Source organism: Crocodylus porosus, unplaced genomic scaffold, assembly GCF_001723895.1.
Source record: "Crocodylus porosus isolate Cpor-Errol unplaced genomic scaffold, CroPor_comp1, whole genome shotgun sequence".
Lineage (NCBI taxonomy): Eukaryota > Metazoa > Chordata > Crocodylia > Crocodylidae > Crocodylus > Crocodylus porosus.
The window spans coordinates 29,349,854-29,363,988 of NW_017728909.1; the positions used below are offsets into that span (position 1 = coordinate 29,349,854).

A 14,135-nucleotide genomic window follows, 5' to 3' on the forward strand; every position below is an offset into this window, starting at 1 on the left:
ATGGACAGTGAATGGCAATATCAGTCTTTAATCAATCACCAGCCTAACAACACAGGTGTAGCCCACCTCCCACTGTGCAAGAGTTGGGAACAACATCCTATTACCTGCAGATGGACCCAGTTTGTTCCTGGGAGTTGCTCTCACCAAATTGCTTTTATTGGTTGAGCAACATCTGACTTGACTTTTCACCTTGCTTATACTCAGACGATTTAAAGAGTCCCATTCTCCCTTTGATCTCATGCTTTGTACTTCCCTCATGGTTCTTTTTTTATTTTTTTTTATTTTTTTCAGCTAAGCAGTTTACTTTAGTTTTCTACCTGGAGTTGTCCTACCCAAAGGGCCGTATTTTCTAAGCCTCCATTTTTACAACTCTTCACTTGCATGTAAGAGACAGGGTGTAAATTGATTTGCTACGGTCAGTGGCAGCATCTCCATTCCCTGCTCTACACCTCATCTCCTATCTTCAGGAGTGAAAGACATGGAACCATCTATTTCAGAATAAGATCTTCATTTGAACATATGCCGCGATGCACATATAAAGCTTTGCTTCACATCTATTAACTACTCTTCTAATGTGTTCAGGTCACAGCTTTACAAACCTGGAGTTTGGGTTTTGTGCACCTAATACTGTGTCTTGTACACACAGGTAATATTCTATCATGTGCAAACCGTAATACTCAAAACTGTGTGTACCCATGTTCTGTAAGCACAGTGGGTTAGGCTGGATACTCTTTAGAAGAATTGGGCTACTTTACACAGCTGAGTACAGATACCAACAACTTGCTTTTTTACAATCTTATTACATTAACAGATCACATGGAGCAATCAAAGATGGCAAGTTTCTATGGAGCAAAAACAGCGGCAGATGTATACGGTTCTAGAGCCTCCACATTTCACCCGTACTTAGGGAGGGATCCTTTGCCCCAGCGTGATGCTGCACCTAATCGGGCAGTTAATAGGCTGTTAAGAATTGCCTCAGGTCTGGACATTGCATCTGAGTACTGTAACAGCTCAGTAGGATCCCTCAAATGCCACAAGGAGCATGTTACAGGTAAAGCCTTGGGCTAGGATGGATGTATAGGAGGCAAGAAGGAGCAGAGTTGTAGCTCCTAGTGCTGTGGGGTTTCTGGGAGGTGCTGTGGTCTAGCTGCCCTAAGTTGGGCAGCTCCTCAGGGCTATACAAAATGTGCCAGAGATCACAACAGTGCTGGGAACAGTTTCAGAAAGATGCAGCATGGTTTCAACCTACATAACTTCTTTCCCCTGCAATGAAATTTATTCTGTTTTGCATATTGTCCCACTGATATCAGACATGGAGCAAAAGGACAGTCTTATTTATCATACAAACAAAGAGCTTAACAAAGTGCACGTCAAACAAAACAGCAGGCAGCAACAAGAGATAAACACAATATGGAATAATGGCAGCTCCTAGCAACAGTGCATAACACATCTACATAGCCATACATAACACTTCTCCCCCAATAACAGAGTCCTTTAAGTATTTGGGCTGGACAGTGACTCACCTCATACAACCCGGTTGGAGGCATCTCAGGGCAGATGGCAGTGAGCTGTTTCAAGCTCTCCTCGAGTCACTTTGGCAACTGAAGAATTGGACAGGTCTAGAACAGCTGATGGATGGACTCATAAGAACTGGCCCTGCTGGCAATACGATGTCTTTTAAATTTGTAGATGACATATCACTTGGAACTTGACCTTGCATTTGGTCATTTCTGTGAAGTGTCTTGTCATCTGGAGTCTTGGCCATGTATGACACTGACCTGGCAGCTTCAAAGACACCTTGTTTTACAAGATGATTGCTCTCTGCACCAGTTTTTGGATAGAGAGCAAAAACAGGCTTCATTCAAATTGATGCCAGAGATGGATCCAACATAAATGAAATGGGTGAGCCCTTGTAAACACCACACCCTTCTCCAAAAACTTTGTTGAATTCCTTTAAGACATCACATCTATTGAAGTATCTGTTGCAATACTGTGCATTCCAGTTAACTTAATGCCTGGTGCCGCAAAGCATTTTCCACCTAGCAAGCTTGTTCACTGTCCTTTTGCAATTACAAGGCAAAGAAACCCTGGATACTTTTCAAAATGGATGTTGATGCAACAGTCTCCTTTTGAGCCAACTATTTGTTTATTGTAGTTAGGCAAGTCCTGGTTTGCTTGGACCAACAGGAGGACGATTTTGAGGCCAGAGCAATTCACATGTTGCTTTTAAGACTAAGGCAAGTTTAATCCTAAGCCTACTTTCTTCAGTAGGAGGTGTGTTTCTACACTGTTGACAGATATGCTAGCATGGACATAAGTGAGTGGTCTATAGGCATAAGTCCTATTCAGGCCAGTCACAGTATTTGTAACACATGGCGCACCCTCCTGCTGGTACTTCTTTTCAGATGGCTTAACTTTTCATGATGTGTACAATTAATGTTACCCTTGTGCTTGCAGGGATAGCACTTGGCTTTATGGAATTGGCATGTGTCACATCTGTGGCTTCCACTGCAGCTATAGCAGTTTCCCAGGGATGAAGAATTTATTTTCTTGTGAGCTGGTGGAGAATTATTTGGAGAAGTCCTTTGGGATTGTACTTGGTAAGTCTCAGTCTCATTTTCACAGGTGACACTTGGTTCCCATTAAGTGGAGGAGCATGGTGAGCTAGTGCTTCTTGAACAATGGCAAATGTCAAGTTTTGCTATGTGAGGAATCTGCCTTATAAAGTGTCATCTTGAGCCTCACACAAGAGTTATGGCCCTTTGGGTAGGACAACTCCAGGTAGAAAACTAAAGTAAACTGCTTAGTTGCCCAAAAAAACCAAAAAAAAACCATGAGGGAAGTACAAAGCATGAGATCAAAGGGAGAATGGGACTCTCTAAATCATCTGAGTATAAGCAAGGTGAAAAGTCAAGTCAGATGTTGCTCAACCAATAAAAGCAATTTGGTGAGAGCAACTCCCAGGAACAAACTAGGTCCGTCTGCAGGTAATAGGATGTTGTTCCCAACTCTTGCACAGTGGGAGGTGGGCTACACCTGTGTTGTTAGGCTGGTGATTGATTAAAGACTGATATTGCCATTCACTGTCCATATGCTCCAGGAAGATTTGGATAATATGAAAACAACCTTGAAGTCTGGGCAATTAGCACATTCTGTCAGATGTGTCCAAGAATATAGAAAAGCTTGGCAAGGTGATAGCCTAGAAAGGTGTCAACAGAGAGTGAAGACTAGTACCAAAAGTACAGTTCTCAGACAAAAAACTCAAGTCAGCTACATATCCTGTGATCTGTTACTTTGGTAGGTGAACTAGCTTTGGTTGAAATGGGACCAACATTTCAGATAGAGTCAGTGCAAAGTGATTTTTCAGTAGTGTGAGGATTTCATCATAGGACTTGCCACAGGATTTGGCCAGAGATATGAGTGAAGAAACCATGTCACAAACCTGTGAGCTGATGACACTACACATTTTTTATTAGCCTCAATAATCTCACCGTTTTCCAGGGGGATGAACTGGTCGTTGTAGGAGTCCCAGGATGATGATGTGGCCACATTAAACACTTCAATACAGACCAAGGTAACCATGTTACCACCCCATGGGAAGGAAAACCCTGGTCTGGACTTCCTGGTTGGTGCAGGCACCTTCTCCTTTGCAGCTCTCAGCATTTGCCAATCAGGATGAAACACTGGAGGCATTTCGTGCTCACTGAGATCTTGTCATTGTTGCTTAACTGAATGTCTCACAAGCAAAGCAGCAGGCAGCAACAGGAGATAAACCCTGTATGGAATAGCACCACTTCCTGGCAGAAGTGCATAATACGTATGCATTACTGTACATTCAATACATAATATTTTGTAAGATAGGTAGGACTCCAATGTCATGTGTCTACAACAGTGATTCTCAGCCAGGGTGCTATGGGATGCCACTCAGTATTGGCATTGTTAGGTATATAAACACCTCCACACGATTCACAAAATAAATCCAGAGATTTCAAATAAGAATCTACCCAAGACAACTACATATTTCAGCCTTCAGCAAAGGTAAAGATGTTATAAACAGGAAGGGGTCTCCCCTCCTCCACCCCCCCCCCCCCCCCCAAAAAAAAAAAACCCAAACAAACAACTAAACCTCAGTATGCAAGAAACTGGATGATTTACATTTTTCAGTCTTTTCTTCTGCCCCTGCGGCTGTTAAGTACCACTCAAACCTTTGCCTGAATGCCCTCCAATTCTCTGCTATATTGCCTGACAGTAGAAAGGCAGGCAGAGTTTGCGACACTTCCATAACCAACTATCCTTAGACTACAAGTGGAGGAAGATCACTTACAGTAGTCCTTGTCCTTCCTCTTGGTTGCACTGCCCCACTTGTTCTTAGGTTCCAACTTCTTCAGTTTGGATATTAAATTCTTTCAAGTTCCTTCTTGTAGTGATCACCAGGTTCAATAAGTGTAGACATATGTGAATTAGATTAACTAAAACAATGGTGCTCAACCTTTCAGCACCATGAACAAGGTGAATGGATGGTCCATAGGCCCAATTCTGCATGGGGTTGGGCTCCATGCACCTGAATTCCTCCTTGTGCCACCTAAATTGTATCCCATGCAACTGGATCCTGCTTTATACTGCCTGTATAGGGCCCCATGCACCCAGATCCCCTCTGCACCAACCAGAGAAGGCCCTACACACCTGATCTAGTGTCTAGGGCTACAATATCTGCCCATGGGTCTCAAAATTTGGCAGCTGGGGAACAGCAATTAATGCTGCTATAGCTTCCCTACCAAATTTTTGGGCCATGGAGAGCCCTATGGACTGAATGATATGGCTCTGTGGGCCAGATTTAGCCCACAGGCTAGGGGTTCAGCACTCCCAAACTAAACAATGAATTTTATTGTGGAGCTCTAGGCAACCTCTTCAGAAGCTTGGTCTCCCAACTAACACCTACTATCTAGCTGAGGAACCATCTCCCAATTCCCAACTCTTCTAAATTAGAAAGTGTCTCTAAATTATAACTTGTATCACTACACCCAGGGCTACTGCAACCTGTACAGGCCTGCTTCTGAGCTGTCTATACTCCTTTGTTTGCAGAGACAGTGTAGAGCAGAATTATTTCTCACCAGTGCTCTGAGGCTCACTCTAAAAACTGGATAAATGTAGCCCAAGACTTTTGCTCCTTAGTCAATTCCTGACATGCATTTTAGCTTAATTCTTAGGAGGAGGAAATGTGGGGGTCTTGCTGTGCATAGAAGTGATTGAGAACTCTTATACCTGAGTGTTTGCCTCACACTTTTTAGCCAGCTTTTTTGTTTTGATACTGGAAACAGAAGGAATGTTCAGGAAAAAAATGTTTAAAAGGATGGGTCTACTGCACATAAATAGCATTTCCATCAGTCCATTTATCATTCACTGGGTAGCCTTTAGAATTCATCTTCATCTGGCAGGAGTAATGTCATAAAACACCATTTTTAGGCAGCAGAAGTACAGTGATACCAGTTCTTCAGTCCTTGGCTTGCTAGATTTATAAAACCTGAATCTTGTTATTTGTATAATACGTAAGAGGGAAAAAGACTGTTGCTATATTGTCATGTGGATGGGGTCTGTCATCTCCCCTTCCTTCTCATCATTTTTTCGATATGCTTACATTTGACTATACAGAATCACAAATTACTAAGGCAGTGAATTTGTTGTGGAGGATTGTACATCTTGCAGTTCATGTTGACCAAACCTGGGCATGAAAGAAAGCAAACCCCTTTGAGATCACTCAGATGATTAGGTTAGACTCAGTTACTGCTCCTCTGATTTTCATTCCTTCTCTTTATGAAACCCCTCCACCAACAGCTATTGTCCTGGTCTGAATACTCTGACATTCTTATTCCACATGCATTATACCAGAGCAGAGTCTCTGGATTACTACAGATGCCTAATAGGAACTTTTGGGAATGTTTCTCAACACAAAAAAATAACAATACACATAACCTATTCTTGTACATCTTTATTTGTTACTGATTGTTTTGCAAGTACATAAAAAGGACTTTGACACATAGTTTACAGTACAATAGCCATTTATATTACCTTTTCTCTTTCTACTTTTTCAGGGACACTTGATCATGTTTGGTATCAAACAAAATAAAGAGAAATAAGTTAAGATGGGAAAAAAGCAAAAATGCTACTTTCTTCAATTCAAGGGCACAAGTTCTGTCTTGTGAAGTGAGGCCAGGCAGATAATGATCTCACTGATATACCTTTAGACCTTACTTGCATTTTCAGACGTTATTGCCAGGGAGGAGAGAAAGGAGAGCCAGTCTCTCATCCCTGTGAAAGCTTTGATCACTGCTACCATCTCATTTGTATATTGCCAGAGGCACATCTAATATGAATGGCTTTGCTTGCTAGTAAAATCCAGTTTATACATTTGTATTCATCATGATAATACAAATCTTGCCAAAAAAACATTAATATGGTTAGCTCCCTGGGTCACTTGATATTTTGCTAAGAATACCAATACTGTACTGTGATATGATGTTACCAAGGCAAATTGATAGTAAAGCAGCCAGATATCTGCACCACACTGAGAAACCTGGTTCCACTTTCCTCCCCATTCACCAATAAAACTCCATTGGCTTCAACGCTCTTGAATAACAATGATAAAAACATAAGGCAACTCAGGGCCATTGTGTTCAGCATGGGCACTCCAGTGCTAGAGACCCCTTCATAGTCTTGAGCAAGTGCAGATGTGTCCCAAATGCAATTTGCTGTACACAGTATAGGTGAAATATCTCCTTCCACAGCTAGGAAAACTGAGGCAGAGAGTGCCTTTTCCCAAGGCAACAAGTGGAGAACTGGGAAAACTAAGATTAGAATTCAGGAGCTATTGATCCCCTCCAAGTCCTTTGCTTGGGAACCTGATATACTGAACTCTAAGTTTCTGTTATATAGTTTCTCTTTATAACACCATTTTTAATGATAATTAAATTAATTATGGCCTGGGATCATCTCTCAAGGAGGCATAATTCTGGTCAGGAGTTTAGGGAGTGAAATAATATGCACTTGCTACTGCTGTCTGGAACTTACTGTGGCAAGCCACACAGTGGTGTTTATATGGAACATTTCACGCACCCTGCATCAAACAGACTGGCACTGACCTTACCGTAATGGGGTAAATTACAATAGCCCAGCATTTAATTTTCTAGATTTTCTTCAAGATTCCATTCATTATTTAAATAAATAGTCTTCTTCCTAGACAATCTGGGTCCAAAGTTCCCCCCTAACCCCCACCCCCTTGCATAACATTTTATATATTCCCCCTTGAAAAACAGCATCTGCTATGAGAGTCCTCTAGTAAATATGTGAATGACTAGCGGGAACCCACTTATGACCCTGTCCATTCCTGAAAAGTCTCTCTTAACCAATCTTCTGCTATGGAGATAATGATAGCCACCCTTTTTACTTCACTGAGTCTACTCTCTCAACAGTGGATACTGTTAGTGCAGGGTCTTTGTGGATTAAATCTGTCTTAAAATCTTAGCTCAGAACTGTTTTATGCCAACCTACTGCATGCAAGTCTCCGCTATAACAGGACCCATGCTGAACAATCCCACAGAATTCTAGCTGGGAGTAATATTGTCAGTCCAATTCTTAGTTTTTCCTCTGCATCAGTATTAAATGGTCATGCTATTAATCAAAACCTTGTTTGACAGCTGTTAACACAGAAGACCAACCCAAATTTAGAAACCAGATAACAACTAGAGCTGTTTGGAAAACACACAGCAGGATTCTTACTTGTAGTTATCCTGAAGTGCTCTGTCCAGTGCCTCACAAATAAAATTAAATACCAGACAAAATTAATTTTGCGTTTACCTTGACATACCAGTTGCAGAGTATTTTTCTTCCACAGATGACAACCTTTAGGACTTCTTGCTACATGAAAGCTGTGTCCTAGTATAGGTAATGTGGGGCAACTCCTTTAGCATAGGTGCAGTTATACCTGGATAATGGTGCTTATATTCCTTTATGGGAAGAAGGATAAGCTATTCTCTTATATAGCACCTTTATACTGGGAAAACTGACGAGAGATTGTACCATTATTTCAATTATGACCATGATAGGAACTCACTGGATCCAAGGATTTGGGAGCTTCCAGCATACTCAAATGAATAGATGAAAAAACCATTGCATCTGGGGATAACACTATGCTTTGGTTAATGTAAATTTGCAGTTAACTGGGGGCTTATTTAATGACTCTAACAACTTGTAAATCGCATCCCATGCTATCATAGTTATACTGCTTAGTAACAAAATTGCAGTTCTCTGTAAATTTAATGGAAAAAGAAGAACCTTGTCAAACAGGAAGGTGCAAGGTTATTTTGATTGTCCTGTAGCTGTTGCACGTTCATTTTAGTTATTAGCAGTTTGGGTCCCAAGTACTTTTCTGCTCCCTGATTCAGCAAGGGCCAAGAACTTATTGTTTTAACTCTTTCCTTACAGGAAACTTGAACAGTTTAGGGAAAGGACCCATATCCCTGACACTTTCCTAAACACTTCATGTCAAAACTTGGCTTTTGCCCTTCCTCCCCACCCATCCTTCTTTCTGTGACCTCATAGGCATAAGCCTATGTCCTACTGCAGCATCATTCAGCTCCTTTCTAATGACAGCTTGGATGAGAAGTGTTACTGGGATAGACTGAGTGGTTTCTGTAAGGAAACTTTAGGGTTATCACTTGTCTAAAGAAGGAGACTTATTTTCCATTCAAATTAGCCTCTTTCTGGATTGTACATTTATGAGTTTCACCAACTGCATACAGCAGGGTCATACTCTGGAAGGTGTATGCTAGCCTTGTTAGTAATGGTACATAAACACCACAGGACATTCAGAACTGAAGGCCTAATTGCTCCCACTATTCTCAGTGGGAGTTTGCCACTGATTTATATTTAAAAGGCCCCAAATTTTCCACAAATGGAAATAGAAGTCCCTATGCCAGATGTACCTTTGCAGTTCACTATAAACACAACAATCATTCCCCAGTGAAGCCAACAAATCCCTCACCATGAGTCAGAATCACCATGATAATTGCAATATTTCCACTCCAAATGATTGATTTGCTTATGTGACTTCAGTGCAGGCAGTTACAAGTTTGCATGATCATCAGTGCACACAGGTAGTGCCATACTTGTTTTACATTGTAACATCTGGCAGTATGATCACTTCTACAAGGCATTTTGAGCTAATGCTTATTAACAATCAAATTGTACAATGTTGTTATATAACATGATTAAATATTTAGGCATTCAATTTACCCTTTTAAACAAAATTAGTAATGTTATGTACGTAAAAATGCCATTTACACAGCTATTCATGGCTGGAGTGTGACTACATAGAAACTACTTACAAAGCCCTTTTAAAAAAAAAACCCTATAATTGCAAAACAGACGTTGATTTCCTTTCATCAAACTCCCATTTGGAAACAGGGTCTCTGGAAAGTCAAGCCCAGGCTATGGTTCAGTTGAAATCTGTTTCATTGGTATGAGATTTGATGAAACCTAGTTAAAAGGAGAGAGAGGGAAGATTAAGAAAAGGCTACATACAGTAGTGCAAATGGGCTACCCCTCCCCCCAGCCCCGATTTCAGCAATATCTAGTGTAGCACACAATACTGCAGTCTCAGGTACCCCATCACTGAGTTGTTCTTAATACACGAACAAAGCTGGGTGGGGGAGAAGGTGAAGCAATTTACAAAATACCCAAAGGCTAACAGGATGCAGTGGTCATGGAGCTAGCAGAACAGCACATAGACTGCACATAGACTCCCACTCTGTATAGTGAGTGCCACTAAACACCCAGCACCTGATTTATACCTTGCACACACTTGGTTCACACATGCAATTACTCTGATGCAGGCTAAGAAGAGGGACATGGGGGAAATCGTAAACATTTTTGATCTATTCATCTCTAAGAGAGACAATATTTGACTCAAAGAACTTCTGGTTGTGGTTAGTGACGTGACTTCCAGCATGAACACAAGACTACAAAGGAATTCTTAGCATAATTAAGCACCGTTACTCTAGAAGAGCCCAGCTCCTCCACCTGCTCCTTGTCAAACACTTGACAAAGAGTAGGCCTCCTGTCACAATGGGCCCAGACAGAAGGATTCCAAAGCTGGGTTGAAGAAAATCAATGCTTGGGATCTCCACAGCAGGGCCTATAAGCCAAGACCATTCCTGCTGCCAGCCTGATAACAGGCAGAAGCCTAGCACAAACAGCAAGGATGATCTAGATGTAGTTGTTAATTGCTCATCTCGTTTAAGAGGCAAATCCTTCAGTATTTTGGGCGTAGATGATTAACATATTTCAGTGCAACCTCACACATTGCATTTTTTCTGCCTCTTCCTCCTACCTGTTTTATGTTATATGGAACCTGCTAACACAATTATAAAAGTATAGCTATAAAGGGTTGGCAGTCATTAACAACCTGTTGCCTGCAGAGCTGCACTTCACACTCTGCTGGATTTCTTGAACTATTTTTCCTCAATCTACAATAAATCATCATTTACATCCAGTTCTATATGGGAGCTACTGCTAAGTAAAGCTGGGTCCACAGAATGTATATTTGTGAAGAATGTTAAGGAAAAGTCTTGGGGGAAAGAAAGAGGCACTGTATCTTGATTTTTCAGACCTCTGAGAAGCACGTTATGCATGCACAGCTCTACTGAAATCAACAAAAATAGTGGAACAGGGAGAAACTCTGCTAAGGATGAAGCAGCATGTAGACCTGCACTTCTAACAATGCCAAAATTCATTTCCTATGAGTGGAGGTTGTGCAACTGCTATCATGGTTTTCAATATCAATCCAGTTTTGCATTTTCCATTTGAATGAGCGTACTCCATGAAAATTAACATGGGAACATCTGAAATTACATCTAACCCCTGTGTCCACCACCATTCATTCCCATGAAGGGGCTAATTCCCAAGAGGTGTTGAGGCCCTGTGGCTCCTACCAAGGACAGTGAGGACTGCAGGTTCTCCATACCACATTTAATGAGGCCTATATTTCACTGCTTGCTATGAATGAATAAAACTGAAAGATGATTAAAGCAGCTGGTGAGGATGGCTTGTGGCTGGAAATCAGGGAGTAATCAAGTTTGAAATGCAGGGAGTTTCTGGGATCACTGGCTTAAATCCCAGTGGTTTCAGTCACATAAATACATAAGTATGTATGTGAGTGAGAGCAAGTTCTTGATCTGTCCTTCAGATGTCTGCTTTACATGCACGTCAAAAACCACAGAGCATTTTGGTTAAGATCCCTATATCTTTAGTCAAAAACTGCCCTTCCTACTTCCAAGGTTGTAATAGGATTTAATTACCTACAATTCCTCAGTGCAGAAGAAGTGGCACTGCAGGACCTCAAGGCACAGTCAATATAACATTTTTGTAGTGTCTGGGCTTAAGGGCCCTTTGTAGATTGATAAAATAATGTTAAAAATGCTGCTGCTTGGAACATGCTGCAGGAAAGCACTAACTGAACAGTGATATTTTCTCCTATGTGAAAAACATCCCAGGTATAAGCAGCCATATTAAAAAAAAAATCACCTCTGCAGGAGAATGAACTCTATTTCTTACAGCTGCATTAGTAAAATATTAACATAAACATTGTGCTAAGGAAGAATCACTTGAAATTAAATACCTCCTTCTATTTGTACTCCCTCTACCCTGTACAGCATTTCTGTTTCTGAAGATGACAAATTTTGAAAACCCAGTTGTAAAGCTAGTAAGTGCTGATGTAAACCCCCAATAGCCCTACCAACAAATGAAGGGGTAGGTAGCTATAGCTAATCTCTTTCCACTATTTACACTGCCATTTTGATGAGGGAGAAAAAGGATGCATATACTCTAGAAGTATGCTGAATTATTTTTTAAAGATGAAATAAAAATTAAAATGTTAAGTAATAATATTAAATAAAATATCATTTTATAAAATATTAAACAATACAAATAATATAAAATAAAATGTTAAACTAACAAAAAGAATAAGAAAATACCAGCCAACCCCCTTAAAATTACCTCTGCATGGTTGGGTGCCCATTCATTACACGAATGAAAGGTTGCTCTACCTTGCTACCTGGAAACTATTTTTACTTTCAGATAGAGGCCATTACTAAAGACCATTTTTAGACTCAGTCTTTGTACAAAACTGCCTTTAGCAAAGTGAGTTTCACAGCTGGAAGCAGGTGACAAGGACAAAACACAGATTTCACATTTAAAATAGACTCTATCATTTTTTAAATTTAGGTAACATTTCTTTGAATCAAAACCTTATACAATTTGATGAGTGTCCAAACTTTTGTTTTGTTTTTTTTCCCTTGGTGGCTTGAACTTGGACAGTTCAATTTCTTTTTAACCGGAAAGCTGAGCGATTGATATTCAACCATAAAATATTAAGTTCATTTTTAACTGCACTATTTTTTAGCTTGATACTAACTTTTGTTGTCTCTTTGTATCTCTACTGTTGAATTTAACTTTCACAGGAGAAGAGGGAAGCTGAAACTTATGCAGATAGACTTGCCTTGCCTATTTTATGAGATACATTTACAAATATATGATTTTTTATTCTTTTCTCTTACAGTCTCATCAAAGCTATAAACCAGTATAAGCCAAAACAGATTACCCTGCCAAGTTGATCTATAAGCTAGGTGGGAGCAGATCTGATTTAAGTATACAAGATAAGCCAATACTTTGTCTTCACAGCCTAGAGAAATCCAGGGTGAATTATTTTTTTATATAATAAAGATTGGCAACTCTAAGTCACTTTTCCCTTAGCATGTGGCTGCAGTGAATGTCCTCTAGGAAAGGTTTTTTCAAGCAAGTAAACAGACTGTGAAAATAAGAATGCACAATCAAACCTCTCTCAAAGAAATCACGGTGTTATTAAAAACTTGTCTCTCTCTCTCTCTCTAAATATATATAAATGCTTTCTCTCTATATATATATAAATGCATACACACACACTTTTATTTATTTATATATATATAAATAAAAATAAAAACACACATCTATACATATATATGCAAACACACACTTTATGACATAATGTATTATATAATATATATAAATAATATATAGATATGTTTATGTTACACACACACACACACACACATATATATTAGACAGCTTTTTAATGACACAGGGATTTCTCTGAGAGAGAGGTAGAGGCAGCACCCAGTTTTCATCAATATAAAATTAAGTGCAAATGTACAGTCACCCCTTAAAGTCTCAGTTTAAACAGATAAATGGAACATATTAGTTATTTTATCTAAATGCTTTCTGTGGCCATTGCAAGAAACAGCCACCCCCAGAAATGTTCCACTCCATAATCTTATTTTCCTTTAGTTCTGGTGAAAACTGTACTCCTTCCCTGGCCCAATAAACCACATGACAATTCTGCTTTCCTTATACCAGGGTAATATAATTGAAGTCACTGCCAACACAGTGATATTTCCTTTGTGCACAGCATTACTGAAAGTGGAGAACTGTTTCATAGGAAATTTTAAAAAGTAAGGTTCAAAGATAGTTTCAATTATGTGCTTTGTGAACAACAAATTATGCAGCGAAGTGGTTTTTATATCACCTTCTTACACTCTGCCCACTGCAGGTCAATCAACATTAACAAAAAATCCTCCTATGTAACTGACTCTGTTTGCAGAAATGACATGGTTTTCATTTTTTTTAAAAAAGCATCCATACTAGCAAAACACAATATTGGCTCTGGTTAACAGAAATGCAATTTTACAGATGCAGCTCTTGAAATTCCTTGGACTTGCAAGGCTCACTATTTAATTAGCGTTAATAATTCACTGAGAGCCAACAGTGTTCATGAAAACTTATAACAAAAATAATGTATAATACCTGCTCTGAAGTCTTACATTTATCAGCTCCACCCCTTCAGTGAGACTCCCTAAGGGGAAGGAGCCCAGAACCGCACATTCTAGTGTAGCACTGGGGCCAGTACAATTATTTTGTATTCTCATACCAAAGCACAGTAAATGCAAGCAGCTTCATCACTTGGGGGAGTGAAGTCTTTAAATATATGAGGACAAACAGCATCTTATGGGTGTGAGAGAAGAATACAATCATGTTATGCACATTTGCCA

At 39.8% G+C, this 14,135-nt stretch overlaps 1 protein-coding gene across 1 annotated transcript in view; it reads right to left on the bottom strand.

Moving 5' to 3' along the window:
- Positions 1-8,233: 8,233 nt before the first annotated feature.
- OXCT1 (3-oxoacid CoA-transferase 1) overlaps positions 8,234-14,135 on the bottom strand; it is a 124,889-nt gene continuing 118,987 nt past the window's right edge. Inside the window, exon 17 of the mRNA XM_019531690.1 lies at positions 8,234-9,531. Coding sequence (XP_019387235.1) covers positions 9,484-9,531 — 48 coding nt within the window. The 3' untranslated portion in view covers positions 8,234-9,483. The remainder of the gene's footprint in view (positions 9,532-14,135) is intronic.